At 42.8% G+C, this 19301-nt stretch overlaps 1 protein-coding gene across 1 annotated transcript in view; it reads right to left on the minus strand.

The window, feature by feature from the left end:
- Positions 1 to 948: 948 nt before the first annotated feature.
- Positions 949 to 19301, minus strand: part of LOC116358162 (bifunctional heparan sulfate N-deacetylase/N-sulfotransferase 1-like) — a 19312-nt gene continuing 959 nt past the window's right edge. The window contains exons 2-9 of the mRNA XM_031808539.1: positions 15573 to 15815; positions 14335 to 14431; positions 6614 to 6737; positions 5837 to 6011; positions 5349 to 5519; positions 5004 to 5113; positions 4344 to 4446; positions 949 to 3635 (exon numbers count right to left, since the gene is read on the minus strand). Of these exons, the coding sequence (XP_031664399.1) occupies positions 3516 to 3635; positions 4344 to 4446; positions 5004 to 5113; positions 5349 to 5519; positions 5837 to 6011; positions 6614 to 6737; positions 14335 to 14431; positions 15573 to 15815 (1143 nt within the window). The 3' untranslated portion in view covers positions 949 to 3515. The remainder of the gene's footprint in view (positions 3636 to 4343; positions 4447 to 5003; positions 5114 to 5348; positions 5520 to 5836; positions 6012 to 6613; positions 6738 to 14334; positions 14432 to 15572; positions 15816 to 19301) is intronic.

The raw sequence follows: 19301 nt of genomic DNA on the forward strand, positions 1-19301 counted from the left end.
ATTGTCTGTCACGTTCTTTGATATTTATGAGAATACATTACTTTTCCCTATCCTGTTCCGTTCAGCTCAAATTAAGCACTGGATTTATTGTTTCCATCCAGTTATGAAAGTAAAGTCATCTTATTTTGAAAAAATCACGACAGCTGTGATAGAAACAGGTAGTTTCGGTACAATTTTTATAAATGCCGACAGATAATTTGTTTGACATGGGATCTTTTTGCGTCGGGAAAATTAATTGACAGAAATTGTGGTGGAAACGCCCTTCTGCGCAAATATTATATAATAACCATCAGATCGAAGTAAACTTGGAGTCAACGCGATGATATGGTGTGTGGTCCTCCCAATACGACTCAGGACAGACACCAATGCAGTTGATTAGGCTACAGATGAAGTTATGAACTTCACAGGGTGGTGAAAGTGCACGATGATCTTGATGCTCCTTTCCCAAATATATCGAGGGTCTCATTCTGGTGACATGATTGATGCTTGCCTGCCGTTTGACAAATAAAACTATTCTCGCTCTTATCCATAAACAAGCCTACCCGGACTGTATCTGCGTGCCGTTGGCTAGAGTTAAAATGCCAGGTCCAGAGTATCTGTATTTGCTATTTAATGCATAACTCCGTAGAATTGAAAATGCGACGGAAACACATTGCACTTTTATTATTCGGTACATGACATTTAAGGGGGAAAAAAAATACATTTCTGCACTGTCATCACGCACTGAGTTTTATCCGCAACAAATCCGTTTGGAGCGAAAATGCGGATATTTTCTTGGTGATTTTTTTGAATATTCGCATGAAAATCTGTCGCCAGTTGGATGAAACCTCGTTTATGTGCCATTGGTTTACACAGTTTTCAGGTTGGGTCCCTGTCCTGCTCTTATCACATTACATATTCCAAGAGATCGTCATCAACTACATGTAAAATAAAAATGCATGACAAAAGTTTAAAAGACAGTGGTTTCTTTATTTGTAAATTAAAAATATTAGCTACAAACAATAAAAAATATGAACAACAATTGGTTGATTGTACAGTCCAGATGATTATCATTTCCTTATAGTTAATGATCACTACTCAATGTCCAACATTATCATACAGAGTGAAATTCACTGGGACTCCTGCTGAGTGAGTGGGGTAAAGAAGGAACTGCCCAGACATGGGAACTCGCTCGGCCCATCTCCTGACCGTAGTTTCTAGGCTCAAACAACACAACACCCTCCCTGATACTCTGAACCAGAACAATTGTACTTTATATTGCATTGTAAAACAGCTCAAAAGTAAAAAGGAAATGACAAAACAAAGGATTTGTGACTATATTACAGCTCCTTGAACAAATTGAAATGAGAGCAGCATTTGTGCATGCGTGGTGTGTCACCACACAAGGTGCATGATTTGGTACTTTAAATACAATTAATCTAGAATGGACCCATAAGACCACACTTCTTTACAAGGGCCCAAGTTATACAAAATGCTAAATGGACCCTCGAATTCTGGAGCACTGCAAAATCCCTCACACAAACAAGGACGGTTCTCTTTAACAGGAAAGTTGTCCCAAAACCTTCTTCTTACACCGTGTTGAGAAGTAAATACTGTGCTTCTAGGAGAGCATGGATTCAGAGTAGATCATGTATTTGTACATACCGGATTGGAATACAACAAAGAAACATTAACCTCCCAGATTATGTTCATATTATTCGTATATGCATCCATTGCAACTGACAGGAGATAAAATGAAGTGAGTTTACATTCCTATAACCTTGACTAATAAACTGAGAAAAGAAAAGGCTCTCAATGTCTCCTGTATAGAACACCCCAGCTCCTCCAGAGGGTGGGATTAACAGTCTTGAATTTGCAGCTTCAAATCCAATTTCACCTCTTAATTTTCCCAAAGTCTTTGCAGAACACACCTGATTGGACACTATGACTAGGACTATAAGATGCGTTGATGAACAACGTCCGAGGATGACGTGGGACAGTGTGAACCTTTAAGAGCCATCCAACAAGGAAGGATAAGGACCACTTCTTACAGGCCGCCATTTACACGACCAACTGATCCAGTGGGCTTGGGTTCAAAGGGCATACTACATCAACCGCTGCAGAGCTAGAGATATGTTGCTGTGACCTACGCTCCCCGGGTGTGTTGGTTTGACCACAACATGTGGCAAAGCCATTCCAAGTGGAAGGGAAGACCGTGTTGTCTGTATCTGGAAACTAGGAGACAAGGGCTAGGGGTACCAGTATCCTTCCCCCATTGGAGCCGATCAAAAGATATCCTTCTATTCTGCACTCACCTATTGTACAGGCACAAAAGGAGTAACAAATCAAATGACAGAATGAATAGGGAAGTGATTGAGCTCGAGTCAGTTGAGTTGGGAAAGACCATGGAATCAACATCCTGCTCGATTAGCGGAAAATCAAGAGACGTGCTTGGTACAGTAACAAGTTGGATGGCGACGAGGATGCCCGTCTCCTTGGAGTGAAATATCCACTTTAAGGCCTTAAAAAACACGCAGCTACATTTTTCATGTCACATTTACGTTCAGTTTGTAGTGTACTCTACAGACATGGTAGGGTCCAGCTGTATTTAGGAATGGGTTTTCAATATTTCATTATTAAGGCAGTTCCGACCAAGGACAACGTTTCACTGACCAAAACAAAGCAAGCTGGTCTCATTTGGAAATATTACCGTTTTCACTTTTTTAATCCCACTGTACTGTGGATTCATTCAATTGAAGGTCTTAGAGACCCAAAGGTGATTTGACTTGATAAAGGTCAAGTATCAGTGTGGTCTGTGGGAGCAATATCGTGGACTCCAGTTATGTTTTCAGATGAACACAGATTAAAAACATGGGACAGTTGAAAGGAACACACAATGCTCGAAAGATGCATTGTGCAACCATAACAGCTCGGGAAGAAATACAGACATCCTGCAGTATATGAGTGTTAATGATTCAAATATAAATTCAGAAATACTTTCAAATTAACAATCCACTCCGGCACTTGAAGATCCATTATTGGCTAGTGTATTTTTCCTTTACTGGCACAGAGAAACAAAGTCTTTCTCCGCCCTCTGCAGAGCACACAGAGAGTGAGTGTGTCTGCCTGTCTGTGTGAGACCGAATAATAACATTGGTTCTCCTTGAGGAAATGATACATCTCTTTGATCCCTCCCTCCTCTCGCTTTGCCCCAGCGTTGCTGTGTGCATGTGCCCATGGTCAAGACGGGCACTTTGTCATTCTTTCGGAGAAAGAAATAGAGCAATCCTAAACACAGTTCATGTCTCTCCTTCACCCCTGCCTCTTTCCCTTCTGGAGGCCCACACCCCAAACTGGGGTCGTTGGGGGCCACTGGGTTGAGTGGGCATGGAGGGCCTGCTGTGTCTCTCCCGCTTCCTCAGCTCCTGGTCACCCTGCGTGGCGCTGGCTGGCTGGAGCGGAGGGGAGAGTGCACCCCCTATGTGTGAGCAGGCTGGGGTGGCGTCTCTGTCCTTGTGTCCCTGGCCATGCTGAGGCTACCTGGTGTGGATTAGCTCCTCCCTGAGCCAGCTGGGCAGAGGCTGGCCCATCTTATAGAGCAGCCTGGACAGCTCTATGTTGTGGTCCCTGTAATGCTCCCTAAGGAAGGTGCGAGACTGCCACAGGACGAGAGAGAGAGAGAGAGAGAGAGACAGAGAGACAGAGAGAGAGAGAGAGAGAGTCAAATATAGGGTCATATAGTTACAAGAACATTTTGAATAGACCAATACATAATTTATAGTTCCCACCCTGGATACAGTAATTGCCCATTTAGGTGTTGTTCAAATTATATAAAAATATTAAAATGTTATCATGAAAATCTAACTTTTATGCACAGGGAACAATACCACATTACATTGTCTATGATCTGTAGTTAACTTAGTGTGCAGAGATTTTTTGCCCAGATACTGAGCAACTCAGTCAGCGGGCACTGCAGCTCTGTGTGAGTCTCATGGGCCCTGCCATTCTGACTGCAGCAGAGAGAGAAAAATCACCCGCCATTACCCAGCTAATTACCTCCGAGGTGTCTGTGCCAAAACAGTCAAGGTAACTTCAAGGACCTGAGCTGTGCCCACTGCCCACCCTGCCCCCCCTCACAACTCCACTCTATGTCTGCTCATTAGACACTCTGCCCGATCTGGTGGCTTTCCAAACCCAGCCTGAAAGGAGTCTGTCACAGACATGCAATGATAAAGCAGACTGTAGGAAATACATATTTTTTTCTTCTATAACATCTAAAAATACTTGCTTTTCAAGGTGACAAAAGTGAAATAAGTGTGGAATAATTTAATCCACTTATCTTGAGGGAAAGGTTCGTAACTTACATCTGTGTCCATCTCGGGGTATCGCCGTCCTTTACTCTTGCCCAAGCATTTGGTCTTCCCCCCATCTAACAACTGGCACCAGAACCCTTTTTTGGGATCAAACCTAGAACAGAGGAACACAGAACCATAAAACAGAGGAGGGCCAGTCAAAAATGATGAAAATAAATTCCCAACCTAATCAAACAATCCTGAACAGATGGTTTGCGGCTCTTGGTGTTTAGAGAAGAGATGCGGGACAAAGCATATCCATTGTCTACAGAGGATGTGGCTGACAGATGTGGCTGTTTACAAGGATGGCTGAGTGATTATGTGGTCAAGCATCAGAGGCAGAAACAGAGATATGGGGGGGGGGGGAGCTGGAGACCAGGGGGAGGCAGAAGAAAGGGAATAGGTTGGCAGAGACATGTCAAAGCGATGGTAATCCCTCCAGAAGGGAACATTCTGAAAAATCACATCAAAGCTGTTTACAAAGCAAGCACCTCTGCTCTAAACAGGAAAGATAGGCTCCTGCACAACCACACGGGTGTTGGCCAGCTCAATGCATTAATAAGCATAATGTTATATTCCACAACGGTTAGGGAAACAAAAGCCTTCATTTGCCATGTGTTGGCTCCAGCAAGTGGGTCTACAGTGGTTTCGAAGCCCAAATAAGACACTCACGCTAGGATCTTGTGGTAGTTCAGTGTGTTCGTCAGCCCAAGGAACTTCTGGATCTTGTCCATCAAAGCAAAAGGCTCCGTTCTCAGCACCTGACCATCCAGAACCAGAATCTGAAGAACCAGTCACAACAGCACAGTAGGTCAGATAGACTAGGTGAGCGGTCTTAAATTCAACACCGACAACACACACGCACAAACGCACTGCACACTGTACTAACCACGTTCACATAGTATATACAGACTGAATAAACGTTGGTTTCCATTTAAGCACATGCTTATGCACAATCACTGTAAAACACACATAAGTATAAGCATGCACACCTGGGACCCAGATGACCAAACATACCTGGCTGAGGTGGTAGTGGTTTAGCCAGCGGCCCAGATGGGTGGCGTACCAGCCCGGTACCAGACAGCGGTTCTGGAGCACCCGCAGCTTGATGGGGGCATTGCGGCCAGCAGTGATGACGTCATGGAAAGTATACTTCAGGGCGACTGAGTCACCATGGGCACGTTGGTGCTGGGGCAGAACAGACAGATATGACGTCACAGTCAGCCCACCTTGCCAGATTCCTCCAGAGTGCTGTGTCCTTGCAGAGGGCATTCCAACTCATTTCACACTCCTACAAACCGGTACATCACCTATTTCTATACCAGGATATTAGATACTTTATTTGCAAGCTCAAGGGAAATCAGCAATGCGGCTGACCTGGAAAAGGAGTAAAGCTACCCTCAAGCCACCCACAGCATTTCACCCAATTGCTATCCCTATAATAGAGTCTGGTGTTGGAAATGGAACGATGGGAAGTGTTTTTTTTCTCTGGGAGGGAGGCTCACCTGGTACCATGAGTAGGCCCTGTCTGCAGGGTTGATGAGGATGGTGATGATTTTGGCCTTGGGCAGGAGGGCGGCAGCCCGGCGTGCAGCCACCTCCGAGTCAAAGTAGTTGGCGCTCTTCTCAAAGTAGTAGTCTGAGCTGGTGTTGGAGGGTAGGGGAAAGTACTCCATGTACCTGTTCCAGCGAGGACAAACAGACAGAGCAGTTTGAACCAGATTACATGAATCATGAGTCACCAAAAGACAATTCATTATCACCATTTAAAGTACAACAACAACAATTGCTTGACAAAAAGGATCAGAATGATTCAAGATAAACAACATCATTCTTGTCCATATAACAAATAGCAACATCCTAGTTTTATTTGTCATCAATAACTATGAAAATGATTAAATGTTCTGGATAAAACATATGACTGAACCGGCAAAAACCAGTCGCAGAAAGAGACCAATTTTCCACAACCGAGCCCACCACACATTAATACAATGGTCTGCTTTCTGTTAATCAATGATTGAGCTCAGATGAACCAAAGCCTCTCCCTTCGAAGGATGAAACATTCCTCTAAAGCCCAAAATACTAACTGGAACATGTCTCAAAACAGTTGGTTTAATACAGTATGAAAAGCATGGCGGGTTAACATTAGCCATTTCTCTTTCCATTCTAACATGCTGCCCCCAAAACACAACCAGGAATGTTGGAAATGTCTTGGAGAAGAGGAATTAGTGCCGTAGTGGCGGCGATGAAAATGATGAAGTAGAACAAGGGAAGTCACGTACCAGTCGATGCCTCTGTGGTAGTTGTGGCCGTTGAAGAATTGGATCTCCTCAAAGGTCTCCTTGCTGGGGTAGTTACTGGTCAAATCAGGATGCATCCCTAGAAACAGATACAGGGCTGTGGTGCCTGCACAAAGACCAGCAGTTTTCATGAGTATTGCTGATACAAATATCCAATATAGATACTATTAGGCAATGTAAATATATGTTAGATATTAGACATAGTGCCTTCAGAAAGTATTCGCACCACTTCAGTTTTTGAAAATGTTGTTGTGTTACAATGTGGGATAAAATATATTTAATGATCATTTTTTGGTGAGCGATCTACACAAAATACTCTATAATGTCAAGGAGAAAGAACAATGCTTACATGTATTAAACACTAATATATCTTGTCGTGATTAGTATTCAATGTCGTGATTAGTATTCAATGTCGTCTTGGTAAGAAACTCCAGTGTATATTTGGCCTTGTGTTTTAGGTTATTGTCCTGCTGAAAGGTGATTTCATCTCCCCGTGTCTGTTAGAAAGCAGACTGAACCACGTTTTCCTCTCAGATTTTGCCTAGTCTTTGCCCGATAACAAGCATACCTCACAAAATGATGCAGCCACCAACATTCTTGAAAACATGAGTGGTACTCTGATGTGTTTTTTGGGGGAGGGATTTTCCCAAAAATAACCCTTTGTATTCAGGACAAAAAGTTATGACACATTTTTTACTTTAGTGCCTTGTTGCAAACAGGATGCATGTTTTGGAATATTTTATTCTGTACAGGCTTCCCTCTTTTTACTCTTGTCAGTTAACTTAGTATTGTGGCTTCACTACAATGTTGTTGATCCATCCTCCGTTTTCTCCCATCACAGCCATTAAACTCTGTAATTGACTGGAAACCCTGAGTGGTTTCCTTCCTCTTTGGCAACAGAGTTAGTAGTAGTGACTGGGTGTATTGATACACCATCCAAAGCCTAATTAATAACCATGCTCAAAGGGATATTGTCTATTTTTTTTATACCCATCTACCAATTGGTGCATTTCTTTACGAGGCATTGAAAAACCTCCTTGGTCTTTGTGGTTGAATCTCACTACTCAATTGAGGGACCTTACAGATAATTGTATATGTGGGGTAGAGATTAGCTAGTCATTTAAAAAGCAGGTTAACCTTATTATTGAACACAGGGTCAATACAACTTGTGTGATTTGTTGAGCACATTTTTACTCCTGAACTTATGAAGGGGTTGAATACTTACCGATTCAAGAGATTTTAGATGATTTATTTTTGATTGATTTCCAAAAAGTTCTACAAACATTATTCCACTTTGACGTCATTATGGGGTATTGTGATGTCATTATGGGGTATTGTGATGTCATTATGGGGTATTGTGATGTCATTTTGGGGTATTGTGCCTAGATCAGTGACACAACATCTCCATTTAATACAAGTTCAATTCAGGCTGTAACTCAAGAAAATGTGGGGGAAAAAATCAAGGGGGTGAATATTTCTGAAGGAATTGTAAATGCCAGGGGTGTAAAGTATTTAAGTAAAACTACTTTAAAGGACTATTTAAGACATTTGAGGGTATCTGTAATTTACTTTTTATATTTGACAACTTTTACTTCACTACATTCCTAAAGACAATAATGTACTTTTTACTCCATACATTTGCCTTGACACCCAAAAGTACTCGTTACACTTTAACAGGAAAATGGTCCAATTTATGCACTTATCAAAGAGAACATCCCTGGTCATCCCTACTGCCTCTGATCTGACGGACTCACTAAAAACAAATGCTTAGTTTGTAAATTATGTCTGAGTGTTGGAGTGTGCCCCTCGCTGTCCGTCAATGTAATTTTTTATTTTTTTAAATTTAAAACCAAATCATTTTAGTCTTACTCAAGTAATATTTTACTGGGTGACTTTCACTTTTACTTGAGTCATTTTCTATTAAGGTATCTTTACTTTTACTCAAGTGTGACAATTCTGCACTTTTTCCACCCCTGGTAAATGCAAAAAATTTTGATATATTTCTGGTTCTTACAAGGGGCTATTTACTACCCATCTGAAATGTGCTATAGCTTTAAATAGCAACAGGTCTACCTAGAGGCTGAGAGCCCAAAACACTCAACTAAGTAAGAGATAAAGTGCCAGGTAAAGAGGAGTGGTGGATGTAAAGTTGACAGACAAGATGGCTGATGAGACTATAGTGAATGCTGGTGCAGTTTGGTAATTACAATGGTGAAATGTGTAAATTTACTCTCAGACCCAGCCCCCTAATCCGTTTTTATTGAAAAGATTAACATTGTCATTTTACAGCAGTCTCAGGAGGGCTATCGCTCCCTTAGGACATCTTTAAGAAGTTTAATTAGGCTACGCACTAAACCTGAAATTTCCATTTAGTGGGAAGCAGTCAAGGTTACAATAAAACCCAATGACTGACTGCTTGACTGCCTCTGTGGTGAACCTATAAATTAAATAAAGTGTGTGACACTCTGTAAATGACTGCCCAGATGCCAATTATCCATCCCTTCTCTCCTTGCTGTCAATAAACAGAGGTTCAAGGCTGTTCCATGCCAGGTAGAGAAGCGCTTGTCCTTCTGGTGCAGTGGATCTAGTACAGTTAGCCATACCCTAGTGGTGTGTAGAGTAGACTATCTGAGACACAGTACATTATCTATAACCCCCAGCTGCACCTGGAACGAGCTCAGGTCATGTCTCTGGATGTACAGGTAACTGCCAAAATAAAGGAAACACTTGAGTAAATGGGGGATACAAAGTATATTGAAAGCAGGTGATTCCACGCAGGTGTGGTTCCTGAGTTAGTTGCTTAATTAACATCCAATCATGTATAAAATGCCCAGTTGCCCATTATTTTGGCTACCATGGCTAGAATAGAAGATCTCAGTGACTTTGAAAGAGGGGTCTCAAAGGAGTATAGGGGGTTTAAGTGTTTGTTTCTCAGTCACCAGATCTTAACCTAATTGAACAATTATGGAAGATTCTGGAGCGGCGCCTGAGACGGTGTTTTCCACCACCATCAACTAAACACCAAGTGATGGAATTTCTCGCGGAAGAATGGTGTCGCATCCCTCCAATAGAGTTCCAGACACTTGTAGAATCTATGCCACGGTGCATTGAAGTTGTTCAGGCGGCTCGTGGTGGCCCAACGCCCTATTAAGACACTATGTTGGTGTTTAATTTATTTTGAAAGTTACCTGAATGTTAAAAGACTACCCCAGAGGAAATTGCTGCCACTATTTCAATGTAATTTCCTGTCATGGAACCTAAATGTGCATTTCCGCTCTACCTCTGGGGGATGATGAAGGCTTCTTATACATATTCACAAATTGGGAGATGGAATTTCAACGTGGCGTTGACAAACATCCACAAATAGGGCACTGACAGCTGTCAGTGTAGCTAGCTAGCATGATTACCTTATCTAGAAAGCTAGCCAGCCATATTGCTAACCTTATCTGGAGCATGTAGTGACTTTTACTGGTCAAATCCATTCTTCTTGGGGGGACGGGGCAAGCGGGTTTTGCAAAATGCCATCCTATCACGCAATTAAACAATTTATAAAACGACCAGATATATATTTATAACACAGACTAGCTAAAAAATAAGTAAACATTTATTTTCTTTCTCCAATGGATTTGGATCATTTTTAAATGGTATAAAAAAAGTGGAGGTGGCCAATAACTTTGGAATAACTTTGCAGCTGTTTCTAATTAACAAACAATGCCATGCTGGTGGCTGGTAACAAAAACACCCCAGCCCTGGGCAAACCAGATGGGATGGCGTATCGCTGCAGAATGCTGTGGTAGCCATGCTGGTTAAGTGTGCCTTGAAATCCAAATAAATCACTGACAGTGTCACCAGCAAAGCACCCCCACACCGTAGCACCTTCCACTCCATGCTTCACGGTGGGAATCACACCAGCTGAGATCATCCGTTCAACTACTCTGCGTCTCACAAAGACACGACGGTTGGAACTAAAAATATCAAATTTGGACTCCAGACCAAAGAAGGTGAAGGCATGATTCAAACAGTCTCCTCTGAACAGTTGATGTTGAGATGTGTCTGTTACTTGAACTCTGAAGAATTTATTTGGGCTGCTATTGCTGAGGCTGGTAACTCTTATGGACTTGTCCTCTGCAGCAGAAGTACTCTGGGTCTCCCTTTTCTGTTTTAGTACTCATGAGAGCCAGTTTCATCATAGCACATAATGGTTTTTGCGACTGCACTTGAAGAAACTTTCAAAGTTCTTGAAGTTTTCCACATTGACTGACCTTAATGTCTTCCAGTAATGATGGACTGTCATTTCACTTTGCTTATTTGAGCTGTTCATGCCATAATATGGACTTGGTCTTTTACCAAATAGGGCCATCTTCTGTATACCACCCCTACCTTGTCACAACACAACTGATTGGCTCAAACGCATTATAAGGAAAGAAATGAAACAAAATGACCTTTTAACAAGGCACACATTTGAATTGAAATGCATTCCAGGTGACTACCTCACCTCATGAAGCTGGTTGAGAGAATGCCTAGAGTGTGCAAAGCTTTCATCAATGGAAAGCGTGGCTACATTGAAGAATCTCAAATATCTTTGGATTTGTTTAACACTTTTTTGGTTACTACATGATTCCATATGTGCTATTTCATAGTTTTGATATCTCCACTATTACTCTACAATGAAGTAAATTGTAAAAATATTTTTTTAAACCTTGAATGAGTAGGTGTGTCTAAACGTTTGATTGGTAGTATGTGTATATACATAAACATACATATATAAACAAATATATACAAAAATAAATAATACACACACACACACACACACACACACGCGCATACACACACACACACACACACACACACACACACACACACAAAGTCAGAAGTTTACACTTTAGCCAAATACATGTAAACTCAGTTTTTCACCATTCCTGACATTTCATCCTAGTAAAAATTCCCTGCCTTAGGTCAGTTAAGATCATCACTATATTTTAAGAATGTGAAATGTCAGCATAAGAGTAGAGGAAATGATTTCTTTCAGCTTTTATTTCTTTCATCACATTCCCAGTGGGTCAGATGTTTACATACACTCAATTAGTATTTGGTAACATTGCATTTAAATGGTTTAACTTGGGTCAAACGTTATGGGCAGCCTTCCACAAGCTTCCCACAATAAGTTGAGTGAATTTTGGCCCATTCCTCCTGACAGAGCTGGTGTAACTGAGTCAGGTTTGTAGGCCTCCTTGCTCGAGCACGCTTTTTCAGTTCTGCCAACAAATATAAGCCATTTTGCCACAACTTTGGAAGTATGATTGGGTTCATTGTACATCTGGACAATTTGGAAGAACCATTTACGACCAAGCTTTAAAACCTCTTGGTGTTAGGGGGGGCTATTTTAATTTTTGGATGAAAAACGTTCCCGTTTTAAACAAGATATTTTGTCACGAAAAGATGCTCGACTATGCATATAATTGACAGCTTTGGAAAGAAAACACTGACGTTTCCAAAACTGCAAAGATCTATTCTATTCTAGTCATGGTAGCCGCAATAATGTGCAACTGGGCATGTTTATACATGACCTTAAGCATGATTGGATGTTAGTTGCTTAATTAACTCAGGAACCACACCTGTGTGGAATCACCTGCTTTCAATATACTTTGTATCCCCCATTTACTCAAGTGTTTCCTTTATTTTGGCAGTTACCTGTACATCCAGAGACATGACCTGAGCTCGTTCCAGGTGCAGCTGGGGGTTATAGATAATGTACTGTGTCTCAGATAGTCTACTCTACACACCACTAGGGTATGGCTAACTGTACTAGATCCACTGCACCAGAAGGACAAGCGCTTCTCTACCTGGCATGGAACAGCCTTGAACCTCTGTTTATTGACAGCAAGGAGAGAAGGGATGGATAATTGGCATCTGGGCAGTCATTTACAGAGTGTCACACACTTTATTTAATTTATAGGATCACCACAGAGGCAGTCAAGCAGTCAGCCATTGGGTTTTATTGTAACCTTGACTGCTTCCCACTAAATGGGAATTTCAGGTTTAGTGCGTAGCCTAATTAAACTTCTTAAAGATGTCCTAAGGAAGCGATAGCCCTCCTGAGACTGCTGTAAAATGACAATGTTAATCTTTTCAATAAAAACAGATTAGGCTGTTGGGTCTGAGAGTAAAAATGATTTAATTTGGTTGCTTTTCTTATTTTCGTGAAAATGTTGCCTGCTACCAGCAGAGCTAGCATAGCATTATGCCATGATAAATTACAAATGCTTGTCTAGCGTTGGCTGTAACGCATATTTTTTTAAATCTGAGATGACAGTGTTGTTAACAAAAGGCTAAGCTTGTGTTTGAATATATTTATTTCATTTCATTTGAGATTTTCATGAATAGGAAACGTTTATAGGGGTATTTATGTCCGCTGCGTTATGCTAATGCGTTTGAGGCTATGATTACGATCCCGGATCCGGGATTGCTCGTCGCAAGAGGTTAACTTCCTGACTGATGTTTTGAGATGTTGCTTCAATATATCCACATAATTTCCCTTCCTCATTGAGCCATCTATTTTGTGAAGTGCACTAGTCCCTCCTGCAGCAAAGCACCCCCACAACATGATGCTGCCACCCCGTGCTTCACGGTTGGGATGGGTGTTCTTCAGGTTGCAAGCCCCCCCCCCCACCCCTTTTTTTTCTTCCTGCAAACACAACAATGGTCATTATGGCCAAACAGTTCTATTTGTGTTTCATCAGACCAGAGAACATTTCTCCAAAAAGGACAAGCTTTGTCCCCATGTGCAGTTGCAAACCGTAGTTTGCAAACCGTAGCTGAGCAGCCTTTCAGATTATGTCGATATAGGACTCGTTTTTACTGTGGATATAGATATAGTACCTTCAGGTGTTTGGAAATAGCTCCCAAGGATGAACCAGACTTGCAGTTTTTCTGAGGTCTTGGCTGATTTCTTTTAATTTTCCCATGATGTCAAGCAAAGAGGCACTGAGTTTGAAGGTATGCCTTGAAATACATCCACAGGTACACCTCCAATTGACTCAAATGATGTCAATTAGCCTATCAGAAGCTTATAAAGCCATCACATAATTTTCTGGAATTTTCCTAGCTGTTTAAAGGCATTCAACTTAGTGTATGTAAACTTCTGACCCACGGGAATTGTGATACCGTGAATTATAAGTGAAATAATCTGTCTGTAAACAATTGTTCATAAAATTACTTGTGTCATGCACAAAGTAGATGTCCTAACTGACTTGCCAAAACTATATTTTGTTAACAAGACATTTGTGGAGTGGTTGAAAAACCTAAGTGCATGTAAACTTCCGCCTTCAAATCATATATCCATGAGCCGCCAAACTGTGCTTCTTAACACCCGCCAGCTTAACCTGGAAGCCAGCCGCACCAACGTGTCTGAGGAAACGCAGTTCAACTGACAATCGAAGTCAGCCTGCAGGCGCCCGGCCCGCCACAAAGAGACGCAAGAGCGCGAAGAGCCAAGTAAAGCCCCCCCCCAGACAAACCATCCTATAACCTGGACGACGGTGGGTCAATTTTGTGCCGCTCTATGGGACTCGCCGGTCACGGCCGGTTGTAACACAACCCGGGATCGAACCTGTAGTGTCCGTAGTGACGCCTCAAGCACTGCGATGCAGTGCCTCATGAGATATCATATTGTACAAAAACAATATCCGTTGTTTACTGCTCACCTGTCTTCTGTGGTCCAATGATGAGCAACTTCGGGAATCGGTCGCACGTCTTCTCTTTGGACCAAATGTCTTTGTGCCTTTTGTCCTCACAGGGGTCCTGTAGTGACAGAGTTAGTTCACCTGGAAGTTCAGTTCAGTAAACGGTAAGGTGCCTCAGGATAAGTTGCCATGGATGTGACTTTCACACACACACACACACACACACACACACTCTCCCTCTCTCTCTCTCTCTTCAGGCTCCAGTATCATATCTAGCGGCAGTCTGTTTGTAATTAAAGTCCACCACTGACCTAGCCAGGTGATTAAAGCCAACCAAGAAAGCAGTGAGGGGGTGTACAAACATGCGGCACAATGGTTACAGGCAACCGTATCCACCCTGTGGGACCAACGATGCCTATCAGAGGACATGTAGCTTTTAATTCCGCTCAAATGAACCCAACCAGTCTAGTCCAACAGAGGTTTGAGGGAGCGGACTCAAACCTTTGGTTACTGATTCACCCCTTGATCAATTACGCGTGTCCAAGAAAGGACTTGGGAGAGAACCCGTAGTCAGTATCAGGCAGGCTGCCTTTTCATTGGTCTTCCTGAGCGGTAAGTAGCCTTCAGTGGATCTGTGTGGAAAATAGTTCAGAGCCGCCCTGCGAGGCGAGCATCTTCATGTGCCTCGGGGTCAATCTGCATGTCAAGCGGACGCCAACTGCCTTCAATCTACCTGCCTCCTTCCCTTCAGTCCCCACTGACATCTGCCTGATGGGTAATGAGGTGACCAGGATATCACATTAATCCCAGGACACTTAACACGGTGCTGTGATGAAGAAGCCTATGGACCCAGGCAGGCACAAGTTTGCTCCAAACTTCAAAGGGAGCCGGCCGGTACACATTAACCTCTCCACTTTGTGAGAACTCAATATTTACAGTCAGTGTGAGCAACTGCCAAGATGGCACTTGGACCTCTTCGGGAAGGAAACCTGTCTTCTCTCTGCGTTGATGGGAAACGGTGTCAGAGAGTGGTACTGTGGAAGCAGGAGCACCACAAGACCACAGTTCAAAGAGCCAGCATCTCCTAAGCTGTACCTACCAAAATAAGATTTGCACTGTTATGACGCAATGGAGTCAGAAGGCAACATCTCTTCGATCTAGCCTTCTCTTAAATGACAGCCTGGTTTATGATAGTCCCGAGTTCCAAACACCCAGTGACCCCACAGCTCTCATGGCCTCTCACACAAACACACACACACCTGCCAGATGGGGTCCCTCTCCTCGGGGAAGATCTGGAAGTAGCGCTGGGCCAGCTGCACAGGCGCCAGGGTCTGCAGCCGCAGGTTGGTCCATGTCTGGAGGAACTTCACCAGGTTCCTAAAGGTGTACAGACCCAGACGGTCGTTCCCGTAGTTGGACAGGTGGGTCATAAAGATGCTGATCTGTGAGGATGGAATGAAAAAAAACAGAACGACATTCAGAGGGAAAAAAAGACCACGCAACTACCCTGGCACAAAATGCATTTTCCAACTACCCTAAATGCATTCTCCAACTACCCTGGCACAAAATGCATTCTCCAACTACCCTGGCACAAAATGCATTCTCCAACTACCCTGGCACAAAATGCATTCTCCAACTACCCTAAATGCATTCTCCAACTACCCTAAATGCATTCTCCAACTACCCTAAATGCATTCTCCAACTACCCTGGCACAAAATGCATTCTCCAACTACCCTAAATGCATTCTCCAACTACCCTGGCACAAAATGCATTCTCCAACTACCCAAAATGCATTCTACAACTACCCTAAATGCATTCTCCAACTACCCTAAATGCATTCTCCAACTACCCTGGCACAAAATGCATTCTCCAACTACCCAAAATGCATTCTCCAACTACCCTAAATGCATTCTCCAACTACCCTGGCACAAAATGCATTCTCCAACTACCCTAAATGCATTCTCCAACTACCCAAAATGCATTCTCCAACTACCCAAAATGCATTCTCCAACTACCCAAAATGCATTCTCCAACTACCCAAAATGCATTCTCCAACTACCCAAAATGCATTCTCCAACTACCCTGGCACAAAATGCATTCTCCAACTACCCTGGCACAAAATGCATTCTCCAACTACCCTGGCACAAAATGCATTCTCCAACTACCCTGGCACAAAATGCATTCTCCAACTACCCTGGCACTAAATGCATTCTCCAACTACCCTGGCACTAAATGCATTCTCCAACTACCCTGGCACAAAATGCATTCTCCAACTACTCTGGCACAAAATGCATTCTCCAACTACTCTGGCACTAAATGCATTCTCCAACTACTCTGGCACTAAATGCATTCTCCAACTACCCTGGCACAAAATGCATTCTCCAACTACCCTAAATGCATTCTCCAACTACCCTAAATGCATTCTCCAACTACCCTAAATGCATTCTCCAACTACCCTAAATGCATTCTCCAACTACCCTGGCACAAAATGCATTCGCCAACTACCCTGGCACAAAATGCATTCTCCAACTACCCTAAATGCATTCTCCAACTACCCTAAATGCATTCTCCAACTACCCTAAATGCATTCTCCAACTACCCTGGCACAAAATGCATTCTCCAACTACCCTGGCACAAAATGCATTCTCCAACTACCCTGGCACAAAATGCATTCTCCAACTACCCTAATGCATTCTCCAACTACCCTAAATGCAATCTCCAACTACCCTAAATGCAATCTCCAACTACCCTAAATGCATTCTCCAACTACCCTAAATGCATTCTCCAACTACCCTAAATGCATTCTCCAACTACCCTGGCACAAAATGCATTCTCCAACTACCCTGGCACAAAATGCATTCTCCAACTACCCTAAATGCATTCTCCAACTACCCTAAATGCATTCTCCAACTACCCTAAATGCATTTTCCAACTACCCTAAATGCATTCTCCAACTACCCTAAATGCATTCTCCAACTACCCTGGCACAAAATGCATTTCTCCAACTACCCTGGCACAAAATGCATTCTCCAACTACCCTGGCACAAAATGCATTCTCCAACTACCCTGGCACAAAATGCATTCTCCAACTACCCTGGCACAAAATGCATTCTCCAACTACTCTGGCGCAAAATGCATTCTCCAACTACCCTGGCACAAAATGCATTCTCCAACTACTCTGGCACAAAATGCATTATCCAACTACCCTGGCACAAAATGCATTCTCCAACTACCCTGGCACAAAATGCATTCTCCAACTACCCTAAATGCATTCTCCAACTACCCTAAATGCATTCTCCAACTACCCTAAATGCATTCTCCAACTACCCTAAATGCATTCTCCAACTACCCTAAATGCATTCTCCAACTACCCTAAATGCATTCTCCAACTACCCTAAATGCATTCTCCAACTACCCTAAATGCATTCTCCAACTACCCTAAATGCATTCTCCAACTACCCTAAATGCATTCTCCAACTACCCTAAATGCATTCTCCAACTACCCTAAATGCATTCTCCAACTACCCTGGCACAAAATGCATTCTCCAACTACCCTGGCACAAAATGCATTCTCCAACTACCCTAAATGCATTCTCCAACTACCCTAAATGCATTCTCCAACTACCCTAAATGCATTCTCCAACTACCCTAAATGCATTCTCCAACTACCCTAAATGCATTCTCCAACTACCCTAAATGCATTCTCCAACTACCCAAAATGCATTCTCCAACTACCCTAAATGCATTCTCCAACTACCCAAAATGCATTCTCCAACTACCCTGGCACAAAATGCATTCTCCAACTACCCTGGCACTAAATGCATTCTCCAACTACCCTGCACTAAATGCATTCTCCAACTACCCTGACACAAAATGCATTCTCCAACTACTCTGGCACAAAATGCATTCTCCAACTACTCTGGCACTAAATGCATTCTCCAACTACCCTGGCCACAAAATGCATTCTCCAACTACTCTGGCACTAATGCATTCTCCAACTACCCTGGCACAAAATGCATTCTCCAACTACTCTGGCACTAAATGCATTTCTCCAACTACCCTAAATGCATTCTCCAAACTACCCTAAATGCATTTCTCCAACTACCCTAAATGCATTCTCCAACTACCCTGGCACAAAATGCATTCGCCAACTACCCTGGCACAAAATGCATTCGCCAACTACCCTGGCACAAAATGCATTCGCCAACTACCCTGGCACAAAATGCATTCTCCAACTACCCTAAATGCATTCTCCAACTACCCTAAATGCATTCTCCAACTACCCTAAATGCATTCTCCACTACCCTGGCACAAAATGCATTCTCCAACTAAATGCATTCTCCAACTACCCTAAATGCATTCTCCAACTACCCTAAATGCATTCTCCAACTACCCTAAATGCATTCTCCAACTACCCAAAAATGCATTCTCCACTACCCAAAATGCATTCTCCAACTACCCTGGCACAAAATGCATTCTCCAACTACCCTGGCACTAAATGCATTCTCCAACTACCCTAGCACTAAATGCATTCTCCAACTACCCTGACACAAAATGCATTCTCCAACTACTCTGGCACAAAATGCATTCTCCAACTACTCTGGCCACTAAATGCATTCTCCAACTACCCTGGCACAAAATGCATTCTCCAACTACTCTGGCACTAAATGCATTCTCCAACTACCCTGGCACAAAATGCATTCTCCAACTACTCTGGCACTAAATGCATTCTCCAACTACCCTAAATGCATTCTCCAACTACCCTAAATGCATTCTCCAACTACCCTGGCACAAAATGCATTCGCCAACTACCCTGGCACAAAATGCATTCGCCAACTACCCTGGCACAAAATGCATTCGCCAACTACCCTGGCACAAAATGCATTCTCCAACTACCCTAAATGCATTCTCCAACTACCCTAAATGCATTCTCCAACTACCCTAAATGCATTCTCCAACTACCCTGGCACAAAATGCATTCTCCAAC

This window comes from Oncorhynchus kisutch, linkage group LG28, assembly GCF_002021735.2.
Source record: "Oncorhynchus kisutch isolate 150728-3 linkage group LG28, Okis_V2, whole genome shotgun sequence".
NCBI classification, from domain to species: Eukaryota; Metazoa; Chordata; class Actinopteri; order Salmoniformes; family Salmonidae; genus Oncorhynchus; species Oncorhynchus kisutch.